Source organism: Barbus barbus, assembly GCF_936440315.1.
Source record: "Barbus barbus genome assembly, chromosome: 35".
Lineage (NCBI taxonomy): Eukaryota > Metazoa > Chordata > Actinopteri > Cypriniformes > Cyprinidae > Barbus > Barbus barbus.
In genome coordinates this window covers 2126027-2150875 of record NC_136763.1, presented here as the reverse complement: position 1 = coordinate 2150875, position 24849 = coordinate 2126027, and the positions used below count along the sequence as shown (strand labels likewise).

Below are 24849 nucleotides of genomic sequence, written 5' to 3'. Positions count from 1 at the left end.
ATTGTTAACATGAAAGCAAACAATAAATGTTGACTATTTAATTAATTATCTACGGAGGTATTTTTAAATACAAGTCAATTTATAAAATTCATTTTTATTTATGTATTCATATTCGTTTATATGAAAGCAATCAATAATTTTTGACTATCGATATTTAAAAATAATGAACAATTTTAAATATTATAGGATAAATGCATTATTACAATAAATATTAAACAATTATAAATACTAATATTATAAAAGTTGTTTATTTATTTGAATATTAATATAATAATTAGTAATGATACTGTAAGTGACAAATATATTTAGAAGTTTGCTTGTACAATATTGGTCAGTGATGTGGTTTTCCTCTGGCAGTAACGCTTTGCACTGTACACGGACAGCACAGAGGCATTGTGGGTAATGCGTTCATACCTCTTCACAGCCTGTAATGGCGCAGCAGCACAGGTGACCGCAGAGTTTGGGGTTGATCATGGCAGGCATGTGCTCCTTAGCCATCAGATCCGTGAAAAACTTCTTACTGCGTTCAGTCTTCTTCCTGCAGGACACACACACACACACACAGAAGCTCAGAGGAAAACTCAGCCCGTTTAACAGATCGATAGAAGGTCTCAGAGGTCAGATCAGTGGATAGATTCATTTCTGAATCTAAGAGAGAAACTTACAGGAACAGCTTCCTATCCTGAACCAAATCCAAGCGATTCATTAAAAACTGGAATTTTACCTCTCGGCGTTGAGGGACATCAGTTTGGCCACGTTGTAACAAACACGCGCTTCCAGCACGACACAGTTCTCGTACGCCTGTCTGTGAGACACAAATGAAGAAATCAACATCTCACACACACTTTATGATATTTTTGATATCATTATGATATCAGCCAAACAGCTAACAGTGTTACTTTGGTTAAAAGAGAATTGTGTGAATATAAAACAGGCAATTTACTTATTTTGGAAATGCAAGAACTACATTTTCTCAAGTTATTTGCTATGACTGAAATGTATTATGTATAAACACTGTTCAAAAGTTTGCAGTCAGTAAGTTTTTCAGTTTGAAAAGACATTAATACTTTTATTTATCAAGGATGCATTAAATTGATCAAAAGTGACTGTAAAGACATTTATAATGTCACAAAAGATTTCTATTTCAAATAAATGCTGTTCTTTTCATTAAAGAATCCTGAAAAATAAAATGTATCACCATTTAATTTAATTTCACTTTTTTAACTGTTCAAATATCTACTGAGGTATACTAGTCAACATTTATTGGTTGCTTTCATGTAAACAATATGAATAATCACTAACTGACTTATTTGAAATTGTTTCGTTAATTGATATTTTAATATCCTCTGAGGTATAATAGAATCAACATTTATTGGTTTTATTTATTTATTTACTTTTATGTAAACAATGCGTACAAATTTCGTTTTTGCATGATTGCTAATAAATAAAAGCAACTAGCAAAATCCTCTTTAAAATACAATTTAAAAGTAACATTTAAAATGTATATTTTTTATTATTACAATTTTAATTGATTAATTGACAAAATAATTAGAATCAGAATACGATCCATCTTAAATATTCCAAGGAACATTTAAGTTTTTAATTAAAAAATAATATTTTTATTGATCAAGGACGTATTTAAATGTTACAAAAGATTTTAAATAAATGCTGTTTTTTTTATCTTTCTATTCAAAGAATCCTGAAAAAATCCCTGTATCTCTGCTTTCACAAAAACCAGAACGGTTTTCAACGTTGATGAGAATCAGAAATGTTTGTTGAGCAGTAAATCAGTATATTATTATGATTTCTGAAGATCATGTGACACTGAAGACTGCAGTAATGATGCTGAAAATACAGCTTTACATCACAGGAATAAATGACAGTTTAACACATATTCACATAGAAAAGTTATTTTAAATTCTAAAAATATTTCAAAATTTTTATGCATTTTTTTGATCAAATAAATGCCGCCTTGGTGAGCAGAAGAGATTTCTTTCAAAAACATTAAACCCCAAACATTTGAACGGTTTTGTAAACCTTGAACTAAACATCTGAAAGTCTCTATACACTCCCGTTGTTCATCATTACAGTGAACGAACAGCCTGTGATGCTTTCCTCTGATTTCAGCTGGAGGAAACAGCAGCTCCGTCTCAGGTAAAATGACATTAGACACTGGAGTCTATTCATAGCTCCTCCCCAGCGCCTCATCACACTCATTTTTGGCAAGTGCAGGCTCGGCCGCATGACTCGAATTTAAAACACTCATTTAGACAATTACGACAGATGCTTGCAGGAGCGGAGCTCCTGAGAGACCATACACATCCCTGACACCCGCTGATGCACAAAACCACACGTGATTTTAATATTTTACATGATTTACAGTGGGCAGATATACCCATTTAGGATGTAAATGTGAAGGGAAAAATTGTGTTTGAAGCATAAAGAAGAGAAAAAGAGTCCGTCTTACTCAAAGTGCTGTTTTATATGGCTTTCTTCTGCATATTTGGAGATGCCGTTGATAAATAAAGTGCGTTTGACCTGAGGAGAGAGGGGAAAAGATGATATTTGGGTTATTTACACATGCACAGACGCTGGAGGACGTTGCAGCGTGGATCGAGGTTAAACACTCGGCTCAGAAATGTAGGTCAGCGCTATAGACGGACTTCATGAATATTTCATAAGTGTTACAGCATGCGTCGCTGCGATGAGCTGCACACGTCACAAGACTCCTCCAGACGGCTTTACTGTTATTACTGTATACAAAATAAAGTAAACGTTCAGCCAAAAATCATTTAATAACATTGCAAACCAGTATAACTCATACAGAGATGTTTAGCAAAATGTTCATGCTGCACTTTTTCCATTTAACCCACATAATGCATTTAAAATCGGCATACTATTTTCACATTAAGAGTCTGTTTGGACCTGAAGAGTCATTATTTATAAAAGTCATAATATTTGTCATCTAAAACCAAATTGTATCTGATTAGCAGTTTTGAATGCTTTTATTAATTGAAATTGAGAAATACTTTGAAATTTCAAATTGCACATGAACCACGACAAAACAAACACAAAAAACTAAATTAAGTTTCAAACAAAATTTACTTGCATAAAATTTCATTTTCAAATGAAAAAATAATGTTTTATGTTGCAATAGTTCATCTATAAGCATACATATTGAGATATAGGAGAAAATATCATTTATTTTACCTAAGGTTTTTGACTAGTATAACTCCATAGATCATTTTACAAAAAGTATTTTTGACACCTAATGGTACCCGGGTACCCGGGTATCCAAAATGACCCAAACATGCAACATGTAATATTTTTTAAAATGGTTATAAATCTCTTCATTAATAATTGTAAAAAATCTGAAAGAAATAAGTGATGTGTATTTTGAGGGTTTTAAAGCATCTGCAAAGTTTTGTTCCCTTACTAAAAGTATTTTTTAATACATCTCTTCCAAGTCCAACCAGACCCAAATGCATTACGAGGGTTAAAAAGGAACGGTTCCTTTAAATTGATGCGGTTCACATACCAGATCATCTTCTTTGTAGTGCATCTTGGACGTGTGGCGTCTCATGCTGTAGACAGTGAGGAGCAGGTACATGAAGGCAAATGACGTGTGCAGCCATAAAAGGTTATCTCTGAATCACAGAGAGAAAGAGACACGTCCACTTTAACCAGAATACTCGAAATACAACATGACATCTTCAATTAAAGCGTATGGGAGGGAGGGGGGGTTGCAATATATGTGCAATGAATAAAATGTCTCACCCAGAATTCAAGTTGGCGATTGTTGTGCGTCCAAAGCTGTATGCGTTATTGTCTGAGGAAAAAAGTAAAAACAACAACTTCAATAAAGTAATAAAACAAAACAAAAATGATCAAATCTGAAATGATTAAGAGCTGTAAATCAATAGAATCAATTAAAAGAATTAGATACATGAAAAAAAAATAGAGTGCACATAATATTTTAAGCAATATTTTTAAAATGACATTATTAGATAAAGCAAATGAGGAGATGTGGGGCCAGTGAGAAAACTAAAATACTAAATACTAAATAAATATTAAAACACAAAAAATTAATAAATAATACTAAAACTATAAATAATAAAAAACTATACAGATGATAAATTAAAAAAAAAAAATGACAAATAAAATTGCTTTAAAATTAAAATGAAAAATAGAAACCAATTCAAAATATTACTATATTGATATATCGCTGGTCCGTACAGATGGACTTTCCTTCCATCCAAGGTCTCAAATATACATGAGAACTATAGATATGACATTTCATCTTTAGATGCAATGTGTTGCATCTGAGAAGCGGACAATTTCTATTGTTATTTTACATGCCTAAATGGCTCATAAAACAACAAACTATAATATGTCTCTTTGCATGCAGCTCAGATGACCTCTTCCTGCCCAAACATTTGCATCGAGCCCATTTCTGACCAAACTCTCGGCCCTCTGTGACTTTGTCCACATTGTTCCCGTCTCTAAGGACTCGTGCAAAGCGTCCTCTCATCTGTTTGACCTCTTCCCATTAGTTTTTGTGTCTTTGGGATGCTCTCCGTCCTTTTTTCCTGCACCAGGCATCCAATTACGCAGATAGAAGTTCAATCTCATTACTGGAGCGGAGCGCCATGGATTAACCCTCTCTGATGATAATGTACAGCACGCCACGCGAGAGGCCAGAGAGACAGAACAGCGTATAATGATGGAGAGTTCTATAACCGGACCATAATGGGAGTCGCATATCTTTTCACTTTATCTTCGGCCGATAAACATCAGCAATAATCACCAGCTCTTTGTGGCCAATGCAATAACTCATGATTGAACGTGTGAACATGTAAACAGCTCACATATACTGATGCTTTATAGCATGTGGTTCCACTTGTTAATTCCGTAAAGGCTGACATATGAAATTTAAACCTTTTTTAAATGGAAACATTTATTGTACCTTCAGACAAAATCTTAAATACATAAATAAATGCTAATTAAAAATGAAAAGCTAATTAAAATCAGAAAAACTTTAAATAATAAAAACAAATGAAATCATTAGATGAATAATGAAAAAAGATTTTAAATGAAAAACTAATTAAAATATAAAAAACACTAAAAGTTAATAAAATCATAAAATAGTTCATTTTAAAATAATACACTTAAATAATACAATTATTATTTTTTAAATAAAATAATTTTAAAATTATAAAAATAAAAACTACAAAATGAAGTCATAAAAATATACAATTAAGAAGAAAAAAAACACTTTAGAAATGAATAACATGATAAAATACAGTTAAAATAAAGGACTTTAAAATAATTATCAAACCAAAACGCTTGCTAAAAATGTATAACAGATATATTTAAAATAAATAATTCAACATCAATATACAACATTTTATAAATTAATAAAATCATAAACTATTAAAAATATACAAATGTTGTTCTTTTGTTTACTTTACAAAAATCTGTAAAAATTTCACAGCAAAAAGGCACGTGAAGCACTTGTGCAATTATGCTAGAAGGCCTTTTACTTCCTAAATATGTAAAATACTTGTTCAAATCTAATAAAGTAGGCTTTACAGGGTTAATTAATCCCCCCCCAAAAGAAAAATCACATATATTTACCTACAACAGACAATACTGATTAAAACAAGTCAAAATTAATAATTAGTGTGGAATACAATGGCCACCGCTATATCATGCATCACTACTTTCAAGTGTAATATCTACTTTTTAAGTGAATATAATACTTTCTATCAAGCATCACCTCTACCAGATCTCTCCGGTCCAGGACTCACCCAGCAGGTTGCCTGAGAAGTTGACCGGCAGAACGATGCCCACCGACAGCACGCCCACCACAACCAGCAGACCGATGATGTGCCGCTGGAACGACAGGTAATGAACAGCATCTTCACCGCACTTCTCCCGGATCTCCTCGTCCCTGCGGGGAACGAGACTCATGTTAGCCACCCCTCATACTTCATGAGAGATAGAATGCTTGATTACAGAGTAGTGACTACTGACTATAAAGAGTGGAATATCAAATACAAAGGATGGAGTTTTAGGTACGGAATTGTAAATACATAGCATGGACAACAACGTGTAGACTATGTATTATACAGTACAAGTATGGGGTAAATAGTATACTTTATAGAATATATAGTATGCATTGTGGAGCAGTGAGGTTTCTAAGGGAAATGCCGGAGGTTTGTGAGTTGAAGAAAAGCTAAAGTAAATAATTTAAAAATAATAGTGAAAATAAAATAAATACATTTCAGCAAAATAAAATGATTACTAAATACTAAAATCATAAGATATGCAACAAAGATACATGATTTAAAAATAATAAATAAGTATAATTTGAATAAAATGCTTGATAAAAGTTTTTAAAAATTATAAAACTGTACAATTAAAAAAGATAATTTTTAAATAAAATGCTACAAAATTAATAAAAATATACAACTGAAAATAAATCATTTTAAATCATAAAAATGTACAATTAAAATGAAAACAATAAAATAAAACACTTTAAAAAAAGATGAAACATTCTGTTTACCTGTATGTCACATAACCAATGTTAGAGAACGGTGAACATGCAAATGTGTTGTTAAATTATTAATATCTTAACTCATAATTTTAGGGGTACTTTTAGGTCAAAGGTGCTCAGCTGCCAAAATCATTTTGCGAAACTCTCTTGTACAGAACATGCAGTACAGGCCTAGCGCTGTGTGTTCTGTTGTGCTGTGCTATTGATATTCACAACCTCACATTAGAGCCAAAAGAGACACTTACTTTATTCTGAATATCGCAGTCAACCAGGAACAGAAGCCCTGCAATGAAAACACAAACTATGAATGTGTGATGAGCGCAGACACACAAACACACACAAACAGACTATTACTACATATATGAATACTTCATGGGGGTTTTATGGCTTCAACACATCCGGTCAGGCCTATAAAAGGCTCTTGGTGAGAGTATGTGAGGATGCTGGCTGATTTCTCTGGCAGGATTAGAGGTGAACACAGGTGAAGACAGACAGGAGATGCTGAAGTCCTGCATTGATCTCTTAAGAGGCTGGAAAACAGGCTTAAGATGGCATCCCAAGGGCCGATTTTGGTGGGTGATGTCACCCGTTATATTTTCCTGCTGAAATCTCAGCCTACATAGGTTTTGATGTCGCCAGTGAGTGAGGCTAAATCACACAATTTCCTCTGAATTACTGGTTGACCGATATATTGTCAAGGCCGATATATCGGCCAATATTTGACATTTTCCAATTATCGGCATTGGACATTCAGTTTTTGTGTTTGGCCAATATGTCGATATTGCAATGTCTGATATATCGGCCGATATTTGATCATTTTTAAACTACTAGCCGATCAGTTTGTGTATCACCAAGGCCGATATACTATATGGCATTTTTCAGCTATCGGACAATAATTTTTTTCTGTTTGGCTGATGTGTTGATATTAACAAGGCCGATATATCAGCCATTACTTGGTATTTTCTAAACTATTGGCCAATCAGTTTTTCTGTTTGGCCAATGTGTCAATATCAACATCGCTGTATGGCCGATGTGTTTATCTTGCCATTTTTTAAATGTGCATCGGTCATTCAGTTTTTGTGTTTAGCAGATGTGTCGATACCACCAAGGCCGATATATCAGTGGATATTTTACATTTTTTAAACTGTTGGCCAATCCGTTTTTTGTTTTTTTTTGTTAAGCCAATGTGTCGATATTGCCAAGGCCAATATTAGTGATCGGAATTTTTTTTTTATATATATATATATATATATAACCGATACCGATACCAATTATTTGCATGTTTATGTGCCTGATAACCGATATCCATAACCGATATTTATTTACTGTTATAAAGTAAATAAATGACTGCGTGAAGTAAGTCCATACTTCACTTTGGTTTTTCCTCCTTTCCGTCATCTTAACAAAAAATGTTTTGAGAATTCGCAGTCTTTCATACAGGGCTCTAGACTCATTCTTCCCACTGATCTCACTTTTGCGACTAACTTTCTCAGTTGGTCGCACGAGCACATAATTTGGTTGCAATTTGTTTTTTTGTTTTTGCTACAACATTTGATTAATCAATGCATGCTGATTAACTTTTATCATTGTTTATAGTTATATGGTAACGAATGTTTTCAACATTCAACTCGTTCTTTTTCATCTGTATTATTTGTGATTTAAATTTTGTGATCAGGAATTCCTTTTTTCGTGCGCTTTCACTTTCAAATTTGCGATCTTGGTGTCTTAATTAAAAAGCACAACAACAATAAAACAATGACAATGACAAACTAGCTTACATAACATTTATCAACAAAAACGAATAAGACGAGGCATGACATAGGACACATCACATGCTGTCTTATATACCGAGTATATTACAGAATCCTTCCTTAGCAAACTCTGAGGAAGCAAATAAATATTAATATATTTTTTTTTTAAATGAAGGAAAGCCTCCATAGCGTAACGTGAGGTAAACAGCAAAGATAACAAGCTTCTCAAAACGAAAACAAAAAGAAAAGTAAAACTAAACTGGCTGTCGCTGACAGGACTTGCATGCTTTTTCTACAAGAATACCACCATGTTCACCTTCTCTGGTTTAAGAAGCGGTCTTTTACTTTAGTTTGAAAACAAAATCCTCCGTTGCGCTCTGTCTGCGACGCGCACCTTCGCGCTCGTGCTGATGCGCCGAGTATAAACCAGGCTGTACCCATGAAGCGCTCGCACTGAAAGCACCTTTCTTCACGTGATCAGTGAAATCTGACTCATGCTACAATGTGCCGCGGCTCTGCAGCGCACGCTGTATGAAGCAGATGCTTTGGAGCAGCGCAGACCAGGCACTCGTACAAATGCGACCACGTCAAATTTTAACTCGCAAAAAATTACCATTTTGGTCGCAGTCTAGAGCCATGTCATGTTAAATTTAATCTTCGTATTACAACAATAAAAAACATTTTATTTATAAAAAGCTTTAGGAGCAACACTAATATTAGCAGTAAGCAAAATAAACGTAGAATGTCTAATGTTTTCAAATGGAGAAAATAAATAAAGGACAGGAGTCATATCAACTTCATTTTTAACTACAGTTGCAGTAGGTTTATAAGCTGTTTAATAGGCTAAAGAGTGAAGAATAATTCACTGGATAATGTTAATTCACAGAATAATATTCTCTGGAATACTGGAATATAACAAGCATTGTATTTTATTGCATTTCTCAACTGGCATGCTCTATTTTTTGTGGTTCTAAATTATGCTGCTGACAGCGCGGTTTATCTATGCATTTACACCGAACTATAGGCTACTCAAACTGCAATCGATTGCAGAGAATTTCCATAGAGTTGTATTAATTTAGATGTTTATAAACTAAATAATGGTTATATAGTAAGTGTTAATACAATTTAGGGTACTTCAAAAAAGTGAATCTTGTTAAAAGTTACATGCAGTGGCCGTGCTGAGCATTTCTTGAGCATCAACCGCTGAGTGAACTGCAATATGAAAGCGGATTCACGAGACTAATGATGAGCATACAGACAACAGAGTGAGAATTAAATTCAATGCTTTTATTTCCAACATGCAATCATTCATGGCTTTATTATTTAATGCACGCAAAGTTACGTCTTTATTGGGAGAGGACTTGGCGGATTATCTACGTGACTCCGACTTCACGAGACTAATAGACCACAGAGAGAGAATTCAATTCAGCGCTTTTATTTCCAACATTGGCTAATTCATGGCTGTGTTATTTCAGGGAAAGTTATATCTTTATAGGGACAAGGCTTGACAGAGTATCTTATTTATCATATTTCTTAGAGCCAAGTTTCATAAACTACATATCAGGCATTTATGTAATACATCTAATTTGTGCATTAATGACTGTACTATTAAATAGTTTACTAACTACAGCAAATCAAGTACCTGCACGCCGTTGTTGTCGTCTCGTCTCCCCTCAGATGCGCTGCAATTGCGATCCTGCGCGCAATTCTCAAAACAATCGTATTTATCGGTGAATCCGATATTACAAAACCGATATCCGATTATGGAAAAATGCTTAAATATCGGGAAAATATCAGTAAATCGATATATCGGTCTTGGCATTTTTTTCAATTATTGGCCAGTCAGTTTTTCTGTGTCAACATCAACATTGCTGCATGGCTGATGTGTCGATATTGCTATTAATAGTTCATTTAAATAATATAAGTAAACAAAAGTATAATAAAATAAAAACATTTAACTATTATTTTTAATTTAATACATTTTAATATACAGCATTATAGTTAGATTATATATAATGCAACATTTACTTTTAGCCTGCACTCCTCAAATGTAATTTTTGGCCCTCCATATTAAAAATGTAATAAATGTCATTTTGACATTTATTTTGTTTCAAATTATTATGTGAATATATAAATATTATGTAAATAAATATAAATTTAATTTCAGCAGTTATTTATTTTTTTTTATTTTTTTTTTTACAATCTGTAAATTAAATATTGTCATATCATATATATATCAGCTTTATGCTGACCTTTAAAAACAATCTATTTTAGTCAACCACTACTCTAAATCCCTTCAAGGGATCCTGAGGTTTCAGTTTGAGGGAGTTTATTTGTGGGTTTTGTTGAGTAATTTTCTCTCCTGAAGGCTTCTGGGGACTTTAAGGACGCTGTGTCCAAAACGAGCACAGAAATGCTGGTTCATCATGACTGTGATTTAAAATAAAATGAAGGAGGGAGGAAGTTCTCAACCTCTATAAAAGCCGTTGGTTCTTCACGAGTGTATATAACGTTGACGTGAGGTCAGTGTTGCATGGAAAAATCAACGGAGTCCATGGGGAGCGAGAGGGGCTGGGAGACACGCTTTGGGAAACAAGTAATAAAGACACTGAGTTTGATCCAAAGTCAAATCGCCAACTCGTATTGAAAAATTATTTCACAAAATAAATTAACTTTAACTTGGCTTTTCTTTCAGATAAATTTACTAAAAAACTATATACATACACAGGGCTCTCAAGTGTCACGCATTGAGCGTGACAGTCACTCATTTCGGTCTATTGTCACGCACTCCCGCCACACATTGTATTTCTCACGCAGAAAAAACTATTTATAATATATTTAATATACCGCAGCGCCCAACATTTCTCTGGCCGCGCCGCTCTCGCTATGGAACCGGCAGGATTCAAGCGCGTCTCCCCTGGAGTTCTTAGTCGAGCCTGCCACTTATCAGCCAATCAAAAAAAAAGAAATAGGCTACACAATAGCCAATCAGAAAATAGCACTATTGTATCTGGGTAAGATTTAACGCAACAACCAATGAAAAAGCATCACTTTGAGCACAAAGTAAGTAATGATCTCCTGTTACAGCAAATTCACAACTTGTTTGACACAAACAATATTATGACAACTTGACTGCTGTTAGAGAATGTTTCCCAGATAATTAACATCAGTTTTTCATGAGTGTCTGTTACTTAGCCAACAGTTTTACAGCCTGTTCACTGACAACATCTGCTCAGAACAAGTAGTCTAGGCCTAGTCATATTTTCGTTATCACACGATGACTGACATATTGTCACATTATAAATATATCTCTCTCCAATAGGCTTAATAATTTTATTAGCACTAAATTAATTCAAGTGTATTGCATAGTTGATGTTATAAACTTTTAAAATCATGTCATATTTTATAATTATATCCTGGCCATGGATGCATTAATCATTGCATCTCGGATAAAAGGCAACTAAGCATCCTTTCATTCACCCTGAGAGGAAAGCCCCCCAAAAAGGGCAGGTTACGGGGGGGGGGGGGGGGGGAATATGTCACTCTTGCCTGTCTTCAAAACTTGAGAGCCCTGCATACATGCATACATACATATATAATGCAAACCACATCCACTATAGTTCAAACATTTGTGTTCGGTAAGTATTGTTTCAAAAAAGTCTCTTCTGCTCACCAATGCTGCATTTATTGGAGTAAAAACAGGAATATTGTTAAATATTACTATAATTTAAAATATAGCTGCAAGCAGCGATGATGGGCCCAAGCCATCAGTGCATACGCCACCCCGGTGGCATCAGGAAAACGGTGCCCAGCGAGCACACGCATCACAGTAACCCTCTGGCAGTTTGGTTTTAAGGGATACGGCAATTAAAGGGTTAATCCAAACCATTAACTCTGTGAAACACACACACACACACACACACACACACAGAACAACAAAAAACTTTATAACTTTGTAACTCTTTACAGTAAGGTTTCAGTTTTAACATTAACTATATTAATTAACATGAACAATAAGTGTTAGTTATTATTCAAAACTGAAACATTAATAAGATTTAAAATTTTATCTGTTAACATTAATTAATGCACTGTGAATTAACAAACATTTTGATTAACTAATATCAACAAACATTAAATTCTGTGAAAATATATATTTTTCATTGGTAGTTCATGTTAGTTAATGCATTTACTAATGTTAACAATGGAGACATTATTATAGTTACCAAAGCTTTTAATGATTTATAAGCATTTTTTAACAATTTATTTTTCCATAAACTAACATGAATAATTTTTACTAACACAAAGTAAAAATATATTGTTCATACTTAATGTTATTTGTGAATTAACCAATGTTAAAAATAATATATTTAACTGTTGTTAGTTAACATCAACAATAATTATATACCATTTATAAATGTTAATTAATATTAAGTACAAAATGTATTAATACATTATTAAAATTTAAAGTTTCATCTTTTGAACATGACTATTTTTCTAACATTAAAAATATTAATAAATGCTGTAAAAAGAGTTGTTCATTGTTAGTTCATTGGTAGTTCATACTATCAATGAAGAATTAACATGCTGTAAAAATATATATTTTTCATTGTTAGTTAATGCATTCCCTAATGTTAACAAATGAGACCTTATTATAAAGTGTTATCAAAACCTTTAATGATTTATAAGCATTTTTTAACGATTTTATTTATCTAAGTATTCGTGAAATATTTTTGCCTGCATTGCAGCTTAGTCTGCATCTGTCAGCTGAACTGTTTTACTGTTACATTTAAACCACTATTAAAGCATCAAAAGTTTAAACCGACCCTCTCTCTCTCTCTCTCACCCACCCCCTCAACCCACACTCAACTCACACAGTCACCCACCCCCCACCCCACACACAGAAGCAGAATGAAATCAGCTGTCTGATAGTTTTAAAATTTTCTGCTCTTCATAGTGTATTGTAAATTCATGAAATTAATCACATTTCCTCAGAATGACTTGTTCTGTGCATGTCATTTTTTTATGAAGTGTTTGGAAGCTGCTCTTAAAAGAAAAAAAAAAAAAAAAAAAAAAAAAAAAAAAAAAGTGCGCTCGCTTTTTTTACTGTAACTTTAATAAATTGCAATTAAAACACCGTTCAAGATATCCTAAATCCGTTCACAACTTAGCATCTGTATCTTGGCATCATGTTGAAAAATGTTTGGTGTGAATTACTTGTTTCTGCTTGGAGGAGTATGAATTAATTTGAAGCCTGAAATTCCAAAACATTTACATTAAAATAAAAATAGCTGATTTCCTGTTGGTCGTAGCTAATGACTATAAATTAGAAAGCTGTCCGGCTTGATTAGTACAATTTATGTACCAAGTTTGGTGTCTGTAGCTAAAACTAACCCCCCCCCATTTTTGACAAAAGGTGGCACTCTTCCATGCCCGTTTATGAGCTTTTTCCAGTGTCTAACTATCATTAATACTGATATGTGTGTTGAGTTTCATGACATTCTAAACATGTTATCTGCCTCAAAATCACCAGAAAATAATTTTCGAGTTTGACAAGTTGCCATGGCAACAGCATTTTAGATATCAATATTCCCTTCACAGTTTTACGTCGGCCGTGTTTTGACATTATTCTGATGAAGTTTGAAGCAAATCGAGTAAAAATAAGATGCTGAATTCAAAGCATTTTGAAAACAACACTTCCTGCTGCCAGTTGGTGGCGCTATAACTTTGACTCCTAATAGTCACATCTATGCGATCGGCATCATACAACGAACAAACCACTAAAATCAGACAATGTATGTGGCTGTTATTAGGCATTTCCTGTTTCTCATTTTTCACCATAACTTCATCGCCTCGCCACGGGCAAACCGTTCGAGACATAAAAAAATCTCTTCGCAATTTAGCATCCCCAATGTCTTTAGATCATGTTCACCGAGTTTGGTGGCAATCGTTTGGAAATCCTCAGAGGAGTATATCAAATTCCAGAGCATGCGCTTTTTAAACAGCCCTGAATAGCCGACTTCCTGTTGGGCGGAGCCTATGACATGCAGTCTGAAAGTTGTTCGGCTCATTGAGTTCTATATGTGTACTGAGTTTCATATGAATACGTGCAAGTATGTGTGAGCTATACATCAAGTTTTCTGACAGTTTTCCAGGGGGCGCTGTAGAGCCCCTGTGCCACGCCCGGGTGCCAGCCTCTGTGGCGTCCTAATGGCTGCGGATTCCAACATGTGCCAATTTTCAAGAGTTTTTGGGCACGTTAAGGCCCCCAAAAGTACCCGGATAGGCTTGGGCCCTAATAATCCCTAGGAAAACAAGAGGGCCCTGCGCCTTACTGGCTTGGGCCCTAATAATCCTTAGGAAAACAAGAGGGCCCTGCGCCTTACTGGCTTGGGCCCTAAATAGCTGTTTCTATTTGAATATATAGTAAAATGTAATTTATTGCTGTGATCGAAGCTAAATTTTCAGCATCATTACTCCAGTCTTCAGAATGATCCTTCAGAAGTCATTCTAATATGCTGATTTGCTGCTCAAACATTTCTTATTATTATCAATGTTGAAAACAGTTGTGCTGCCCAATGTTTTAGTGGAAACCGTGATGCATTTTATTTTTTAAGGTTTTTTGATGAACAAAGTTCAAACGAACAGCATTTATTTGAAATAGAAATCTTTTTTTGTAACATTATAAATGTCTTTACTGCCACTTTTAATCAATTTAATGCATCTTTGCTGAATAAAATTATGAATTTATGGATGCAGATGGAAGGAGGGGGCGGAGCCAAAGGAGTGATTGACAGTTGTCTTACATTATCTCTCTGTTCGAAATCCACCGAGCTGGAGACGGAGGTGAGACGTTCATATCGGTCCGGCGTTTCAGAATGAAGAGCAGAAGCCACACTGTACACACACACAAACAAGAGACAGAAAGCAGAAGGAAAAAGAGAAAGAATAAATTGAGAAACACTGGCTCAGGTCTTCTGAAGAGTTAAAGTGGATGTTTTTGGTTATTCTGAAGGCCGAGCGGAGCCGGACAGTGAGAAAGCCTAAACGTTCAGGTCCACTGAAGTAAATATAGGTCAGTCTCATCTCAGGGTAGATGGGATATTAAGTATTTACGGGCTTGAGGAACAGAGGATACATCTGTAAAGCACTTTTCGCTCTGTGTGCTAAAATATATTAATCCACAATTGAGATGAAGCCTAATCTACAAAAACACACCGCAGCACAAACACAGATCTAACCCACTCTGACAGGAAGATGCTCATGCTCCTTAGACTCAGTTTTGAGTGTTTAGAGGCTACAAACATCTTAAATATTTAAGTCATTTATGTGCTTCAAAGTGAAAAATGTAATAAAAATAAATTAAATAAAAAATTAAATAAAGTCTGATACAATTAGGTTGATATATACATATTTTTACGATCTAATTATTATAAGACAACAATAAAATAAGCTTATTAAAGTGATTACTCTTTACGAATAAATTTTAGCAATTTATTTATGCACTTTAAAATAAAAATGCAAAAATAAACAGCAATTAAAGATTCATCTTAAAATATGATATAATCTCACATATTTCCTGATTTTTTTTTTTTATATAGATAAACTTAACCGGATTACTCATTTATGAACACATTTTAGCATCTTAAGTCATTTATTTATGCATTTTAAAGCATTGCTCACTAGCTTTGATGAATGTTTTATACCGAGCTGTACTTGCTGAGGACATTATCTCTGACATTACTAGTTCCTAGTTGAAAACCAGCAGGTTTAAAGGGCCGGATCCTCTTTTTCTTTGCGAGAAACGATTCCAGAACAGTACGGACACAGTTTTAAAAGGATCCTGTCGAACGCATTATTACCGTGGTTTCTCTGCTGCAGGTCTGGATGACTGACACACTCATTAGACTAACAGAATAAGAAGGATCCGTGAGGGACGCAGGAATCGTCCTCTCTGAAACACGAGCACTGCTGCGTCTCAAATGCACTGATAAGAACAGCGGCTCAAAAGGTAACCGGGTCAGAATGAACATTTAACAAATGAGTTGAGCGTTTTCTGACCTCAGCACGGAGTAGCACACTGAACTGAGTTCAAGCTCTATTTCTACACTTGTTTTCATTCGTCAACACATCACCTGTCAATCAAATCAAAAAGACAGCAGTGTTTGTGCGGCAAAAAGCTCTGCTGATGCCATGAACAGACTCTGCTGGTTTACAGCTAAAACGAATCAAATTCTATACAGCTTGTGATTTATAGTGCATGTATAGGGATAGCGCAGAAGTCACTGGACAACTTTTATATTCCATGTCTGGACTGCTTCAATGATGCTTTATAGTTGTAGTTTTTGTGTGTGTGTGTGTCCTTTTTGGGCAGTAAAGAATTAAAGATGCAATGTGCAAATAAAAAAAAAAATGTAATTAAAAGCTAAATAAAATTAAATAAAAACAACAAATGAAAACAAAAATATAAAAATGAAATAAAATATAAAATAAATTACTGTATAATATAATTTTTATTACATACATTCTTATATGCACACTAAGAAAAACTAAAATAAAACCGATAAACAGCCTGATAACTCGTTTGCTGGTTGACTAGTTGACTCATCCCTACTTCGGAACATCAAGAGGGTGAATAAAATTCTAATAGAATTCAAACATTTTGGTGAGATATTCCTTTAAATTCATTTGAAATTTAATTTGCTGTTTCGGACCATTAGGGCAACTCTGGGAGAACAAGGACACTGTCATCTACAGCTAAAATGACCTCAGCGGCTCCGTTGTGGAGCTCATATCCACCTATGATCACCAAATCACTCTACATGAGATGATACACATTCACATGGGCAGGAAGACTCACAATACTCAGGGGTCTCTTTGGATCCACTTTTGGGGTCACAACGGGTCAGAAAGACACGCTAAAGCTCTTTTACCTGCGTACAGGCTCATAGTTACTCCGTTCCTTCCTCCTACTGTAGTCACATAACAAACGTCACAAAAAGAGACATGAAGGGCAGGTGGTTATTGACACTCGTGTGTTAGAGGCTCTTCGGAAAGCCAAATTTACACACATGAGTCAAACATCACACACGCACACCAGAGGAATATTAATATGTGGTGAGCAGTGAGAGAAAACACCCAGGAGAGCAATCACACACAGACTTTTAAAGCAACATCTTGTGTGTTAGAAAAAGGTCAAAGGTGAGGAACCCCCACAATTACAAACCATTACACACACACACAGGTTTATCAGAAGAAGTGTGCGGTTAGTTCTTCAGTGAGCAGAATAAAGTGGAGGAACAATAACTGAACATACTACTCCCGCTCCTCCAGACCGCTGAATCTTCTCTTCTGTCTTGGGAAGGAAAGAAAAAAACAAAAGAGGAAGGAAAAAATAAGCTTGAATTCATTCAGATCAATAAATCTCTGAAGACTGCAGCTGTCAGGGCTTCAGCTGTGGAAATAGAGTGGCATTAGGTGAGAAGCTGAGATACATAATATGTCTGGGAACATATTAGTATCTCCCAATATATTTTAAATAAAAATATAAAAAAAAAATAAACCCATAAAAAATAAAACGTAAACATAATATAAAATATAAGAATACAAAATAAAATATAAAAATTAATCATTTTAAATATATAAAGATTTTTTTTTATAAAACATACAAACTAAAGGAAAAAAAATGTAATAAAATATTTTAAAAATTAAACAAAAACAATATTTTAAATAAAATTTAAAAATAAAAAAAAATATACAAAAACATTATGAATAAAATAAAAATAAAATATTAAATAAAACAAAGCATTTAAAATAAATTGAAGAAAAACTAAATAAAATGTAAAATAACAATAGGTGCAGTACAATCAAATCCCAAAATATAATGACGAACCAATCCTAGTGTGCACAGTCGAAAGCTGCAATGCACATGCTCCACATTTCTGTGATGTTTCAATGAGTCTAAGATATGGATAGGATGCCAACAGCTGCTTAAAGCGGCTCAATGACACCACATTACAGCTGTGCTTTCACTTCAGCATTGGCATGTAAATCTGTTCGTTATGAACCATACAGTCACAAGAGCATAAACTGCAGTCTCGTGTTTAATGTACAGTCCAAATGGGTAACACGGAATCAGCGATTTGAAGGGTCTTTCCTCTGGAGTGTGTTGCTGTAATTACAGACGGACACTGTACAGTCAGCAGCACGCACCGGTCCCGAAACACTGTAATCTACAAACTACATAATATACAAAAGTCAAAGGCATTTTTAAATTGCCTTTGGTCATAGATGACGGAAATGAGAGATTGAGTGAGAGGATGGACGAATGTACGAACCCAGTAGGAAGCTCAAAGCTCTATTTCCTGTTTCCACTCTACTACAGGAAGAAGCAAAGCATCAAACAGTTAGACTTTTAACAAGAAATCAATTTATAAAACAGCCTTCAAAGCTTTCAGAATCACAAATATGCAAATGGTACCCCTCACTTAATGCCCTCAAAAAAAAAAATCAAGGTAGTACTAGGGTAGGTTACTGGTTAGTGATCGCCAGATTAAACTGCAGCTCTTACAAGCTCAGTCTTTAAAATGATGTATGTGGCACTTATGTAGCCAAGTTAAAAAAAGACAATGCCAGCGGCTCTGCCTATTTCCAGCAACCTTAATAAGCAGCAAATAATACATGATCGATTCAATGGAAAATTATATGTGGGAACATTTCTGGCTCTATTCCGCATCAGCGACAGAAGGGGGGGGGGGGGGGGGGGGGGGGGGGGGGGGGGGGGCTAAAAGAAAAGCAAGAGGAGGAAGAGCAGAGTGAAAATAGAAACACAGTGGCGATGTGCACCGACAGCAGCAGAAAAACAGCGATAATGAAACCCACTGTCTCATGAAGCAGATGGCTTGTGTGAGCGGTTTTTAATTCACTTCCGTTCCCTGCCAAAGAAACATCAGCGGATCATGGAGGTTTTTGGGTGTGCTTAGTTGCACCTGGATATTCAAGCTGTGAGACTGGGCGAAAACACACGTGGGGTGTACAGATGGACGAAGACTTTCTATATGAGGAAGAACCGGATTTATAACAATCCAAAACTACTAGCGTCATCAACAGACACTCCTGAAAGAACATCATTTAGAGGATTGTGATTCATTTATTCATTTGGCACACGAGTCAATTAAATGTTTGGCCATGGCCTGTTTCTACTAAATGACATAAATCCTGAAAGCAATGCTCAAACTTAATGAAACTTGGTACATATGAACATCAGGACATTGAGGACACACACCAATTTTAATCAAATTCCGTCAATAGGGGGCGCTATAACTAGGAAATAATTATTAATATGCAACTTTGATCAAGGAAGTTCAGCTCTCAGACAACAATTATGTTCTACCAAACTGTGGTCATTTTCTCAACTTTTGCGATTTATTTAGTCCCTAAGATAGCAAAAATTGGCTATAATTTGATTTGTTGTTGTTTGTCTTTATTTGGCATAAATAGAGCAATGGGTATGGGTCTGAAAACCAAGGTGGTTACTTTTTGGAAGACCCTCATTTCTCAAAAAACAGACCTAAATTTCATCCCATGAGATACACAAAGACTATTTCATCAGTAACCAGAGGTGGTGGTCTTTCTGTTTACTCAGATGTGTTCTTAAGACCTGTGGTTAGCAGAAAGTGATGGTTAATCTCAGTGATTCTACTCAAACATCAGGTTTGCGGCCATTATTGGCCACTTCTGGCCACCATAGGTGGTACTCTATGAGAGGACTTCATTGATTGGATGAGATGTCCACTGATGCTGGTCATTTCAGTTCACAATGTGGAACAGGGATTCTGGGGATTTTCTCCACATCTGCCAAACCCTGTCATTTTCAGACTGTGTAAACGGGATTCAAATAACACCAGCATGAAATGCTCTCTTTTTCAAGCCAGTTTTCTTTTGCTTGCCATTTTAAAAGTAAAACAGCATATAGACATCTTCTAAAAAGACTATAAAGAAGAATTGAAGACTGCACACCAATGAGAATTCATTCAATTTGACATCCAAATGATACCCATAAATCAGGCAGGTTTGACAGCGACATGTCCTTACCTGTCAGCATCGGTCACCAGGGCCAGACGGCCATAATCCCATGCCACTTTCCGCAAGATGGAGAAGACAAAAAGAAGAACCTGAGAGATAGAGATACAGAGATAATCAGTCAAGTTATAAAGAGAGAAGTCAAGCTTATACACAAATTCAGTTAAAAGAAATGTGCTCAAGGCCAAATGTTTACAAGAATATTGTGAAATAAATCATTACTGTGACATGAAATTGACTATCCACTAATGTAAAAAAGTCATATTTAATAGTTGAACAAAGCACTCTTGAAAGAACATAATTTAGGGGATTTTATTTTTTAATTCATTCAGCACGCAAACACAAGCCAATTAAATGTTTGGCCATGGCCTACTTCTATTAATGAATGTATCTTCTGAACACAATAATCAAACTTAGTGACATCTGGCACATAAGAACATCAGAACAATTTTAAGGAACGCACCAATTTTCATCTAATTCTGTCCATAGGGGGCGCTATAACGAGAAAATCCCAATAAATTAAGTTTAGCACTTGGACAACAATAATTCTGTTCCACCCAACTGTAGTCATCTATTTAGACCCTGATGATGACAACAGTTATCAGATTGAAGAAAATAAAAATGCTATTAATAAATCTGAGGATAAATCAAGGCTTAATTTTTCTGCTGATGCGGTTTGGGGCTTTTAATCAGGTTTATATTGAGCTGAGCAGAGATGAAGAACTCGTTTGCCATTTACACTGAGAAGCAGCTCGCAACTGAAGACATCAGTGAGAAATGTAGGTCAAGAGGGCAGCCAACGTGCTGAGTTGAGCAGACAGAGTTAGTACGTTAAACCACTGCTGTTACGTAGCTCTGACAGCCACTCGCTTCAGCTCTGTCTGCCCGTGTACTTTCAAAATGCAAGGTCGCAAATATGACTCTGACCAGACAACCAGAAATGTGGGTCAATCCATTGGTGCCAAGGTCAACATTCTAAAATTCTGTTCCATTAAAATAGCACAGCACTGCAGTGTAAATTTAGATCGGTCTAAACAATTTTTAAAAAACGGCATGATTAATAGATGCATTACACTGACTGCATGTAGACAGGAAAAGGCTCAGTTTGTCATCTCTTCGCCAGATCATCATGAAATGCCAATTCTCACTATTAGATGTACAACATAGACGAACATTTTAATAATAATTTTTCTGCGTTTGGGTATTTTATAACAGCTAATATCAAACTATTATTGCCTTCTTCTACAGGCAGAGCTTAAAGACAAGGTGCACATTTTTCCATACAGGACACTTACCAGGAAGCACATAAAGTCCAGCGCGAGGACAGTGGGAACCCCTCCGAAGGGCAGGCCCTGCAGCACGGTACTGCGGATCCGGGCTGAGTAGCAGTAGTCTCTGGAAGCATTGCTGTAACAGTTGGCCTGACTCATACAGGTCGGGTTCCCAAAACGCCACATCATCATGACCAGATGTTTCACCTCAATCACTGCAACATCCTGATGAAGAACCTAAGGAGAAGATGAAACAGATACGATTATTTATACTCATTCTAACTACACAAAAATCTAACATTATAGAGTCAAGTTTTTTTAAAGAAAAAAAATTTATATTTATAATTAAGTATATATATATATATATATATATATATATATATATATATATATATATATATATATATATATATATATATATATATATATTACACAGTATATACACATAGTTAATGGTTGACTGATATATTACCGTATATTAGACAATATTTAACATTTTTTAAATTGTCAGTATCGGCCGATAAGTGTCAAAAACAGCTTTTATTTTAACAACAATGGGACAATACTTTTATTTAAAATTGTTTTAAAGAAGAAATATATATTTATACTTAAATTACAATAGTACTTATTGGTTGGCCGATATTGCCATACATCAGCAGATAATTAAAATGTTTTAATTATCGGTATCAGCCGATAAGTGTCTATAAAAGCTTACAATTTTACTGTGCAAAGAACGGTAACTCCTGAGTGCACATGCAAGCATAACCTTTAAATCTTTAATTTTGAACTATGCAAACTATTCATGTTTTAACCATTTCTTTGGAAAATAACTATTTAATTTCAGAGACAAAAATTAAAAGTTATTATTTATTTGTTTAGGAAAAATTACATATTTATAATTAAATAATAGTAATTACTGGTTAACCGATATATTGCCACGGCTAGTATATGGGCCGATATTTGACAATAAATTATCGTTATCGCAGATATGTGTCGGAGACAACTTTTTGACAGCGACAGGAAAATAATTTATTTTGACAGTACACCTGAGCGTAGATGTGGGCATAATCTTCAAATCCTTGATTTCAAACTAAGCAAACTATTAATGGTTTTATTTATTTCTTTATAATATATATATATATATATATATAGTATATTGGCCGATATTTGACATTTGACGGCTGATAGATGTCAGGAAATATGTAAAATACATCTAAATTTCATTGCAGTAATTGTTACGCATGTTACTTTAATTATATTTACAATTGTTTTCATATTTATCACATATTTTACATATGTGCAATCGGTCACTCTCCTCTTTAAAGGTATCGGTAATCGAAAAAGCCATATAGTTTGACCACTAATAAAAATAACTATTAAAAAATATAATTATTTAATTTAGTATTATAATTACTGCGGTAAAGCTGTACAAATGCACAGTCTCTGGCTTTTCTCCAACGTTTCTCTCAACATTTAGAGTATTCAAATGGACAATCATCACCCTCTCATCAACACTGAGACAACAAGCAGATATGAAAGCAGTCAGCATCATCTGACAGTCTCCTTGCCCTCATACTGAGTGCGGTTATATAATGCAGATTGTTCTGACGCAATGGAACACTAGACATTAGTTTGATGAGCATCCAACTCGTCTCCTCCATCTGAATCAGCCCACTCGTCCCAGCGCTCACCTGTTCTCACACGCTCCGCCGGCAACAGCCATTCCCTCTGCGGCCCACTGCCGCCAACACCTTGGCAGGAACCACGGGAAATCTAAACAGCCCCCCCAGACCGGCACTAAAAACAGGACGGATCATTTCAGCTACATCTAAAAACTGATTTCAGGCAAGCACAGGGAAGTCGAGTGTTTGTGCCACAGACGCCTGTGTGGGAGTTATCTGACTGAAGGGAAACAGATGTCTAACTGCTAATGATCGGCCACCATTCAACCAGTTGCTGCAATCACTAGTTCGAAGGTGACTGGACCTTATCTGCAAAAGTATTATGATTGGCCGGCATCTATGCAGATTTATAGCAGTAAATAAGAGGAAAGAGGAAGATTTGCAATAAATGATGACTTCGATTTTGGTCAAAATGTGACTTATATAATGCCTAATAATAGCGACAACAACAAACATTATTATTATTAAAAATAAATTAGAATAATCAAACTAATAATATCTTTAAATAAGTTAAAATACAACATACTATAATATAAAATAATAATAATAATAATAATTAATAATAATACATTTAAATGAATAAGTAATATATTTAAATACAATAATTAAATACAACACACAAATACTATAAAATATAATTTACAATGGAAGAGGAAAAAAAAAAAATCCACATCCTTAAAAAAACACTTGAATTATCATTATTTAAAATGTGAATGTGAAATATAGGCACAAATGTGTTTCTATAAATAATTTAACCTAATAAATGTAATTCTACATTGCCTCCCAGAAGGTATAAAACTTAATTCAAAATATAAGACTGATAATATATGCATGAGTACTGTCTGCTCATATAATACTTGATGATAAATCGATTAATCTGGGCTATCGATTAATTTTCATAATCGATTTCATGGTTTTCAATCTGCACCAGATGAGAAAGCTTTACTTTGAGCAAAAGACTGTACTGCTTATATAAAGAGCAGCCAGGATAAATTAAAAATTCGCATTTTGGTACCACATACTGTAAATTAGAATGAAAACACGTATAAAATAATCAAAAAAATTAAATCATGACCTTTTCGTTTTATTTTGGGTTATCTATATCTGCTGCTAAGTGATAAAAGTGGGATTATATCTATCATATGGAGCCAAAGGGTTGTACATCCAATATTTAAACTGTGTTCCTTTAGTCTGGAGGAGAAACACAGATAATACATGAGCACTAATGCTGAAACCCTGGCCTCAGTGCTGTGGTCCGTCTGTATTTGAAACAGATTGTGCTACATCATGAGTAACGGCTCAGGATGACTGGATCAGCACTGAAGAGACATGATCCAACCCCTGGCACGGTCTGAACACAGCACACGAGCGGCTAATGGGCTCGATCCGCCAGCTGAGACTCAGGCTTAGCACAGACAGACAGAGAGACAGACAGAGAGACAGAGAGAGAGAGAGGATAAGAAGGTGAGGTCGGGCTGCAGCGGCACTGCGGTAGATTGTTCTGCTAC

At 34.9% G+C, this 24849-nt stretch overlaps 1 protein-coding gene across 1 annotated transcript in view; it reads right to left on the bottom strand.

Annotated features, from left to right (window-relative positions):
- The window catches only part of LOC306854804 (CSC1-like protein 2), a gene marked incomplete at both ends in the record, with an annotated part of 38806 nt that extends 16958 nt beyond the window's left edge, over window positions 1–21848 (bottom strand). Inside the window, 12 exons of the mRNA XM_079393031.1 lie at window positions 415–538; window positions 725–805; window positions 2468–2538; window positions 3539–3647; window positions 3778–3829; window positions 5811–5953; window positions 6805–6842; window positions 15114–15204; window positions 17241–17279; window positions 17624–17662; window positions 20401–20480; window positions 21684–21848. Coding sequence (XP_079249157.1) covers window positions 415–538; window positions 725–805; window positions 2468–2538; window positions 3539–3647; window positions 3778–3829; window positions 5811–5953; window positions 6805–6842; window positions 15114–15204; window positions 17241–17279; window positions 17624–17662; window positions 20401–20480; window positions 21684–21848 — 1032 coding nt within the window. The remainder of the gene's footprint in view (window positions 1–414; window positions 539–724; window positions 806–2467; window positions 2539–3538; window positions 3648–3777; window positions 3830–5810; window positions 5954–6804; window positions 6843–15113; window positions 15205–17240; window positions 17280–17623; window positions 17663–20400; window positions 20481–21683) is intronic.
- Between the last annotated feature and the right edge of the window lie 3001 nt (window positions 21849–24849).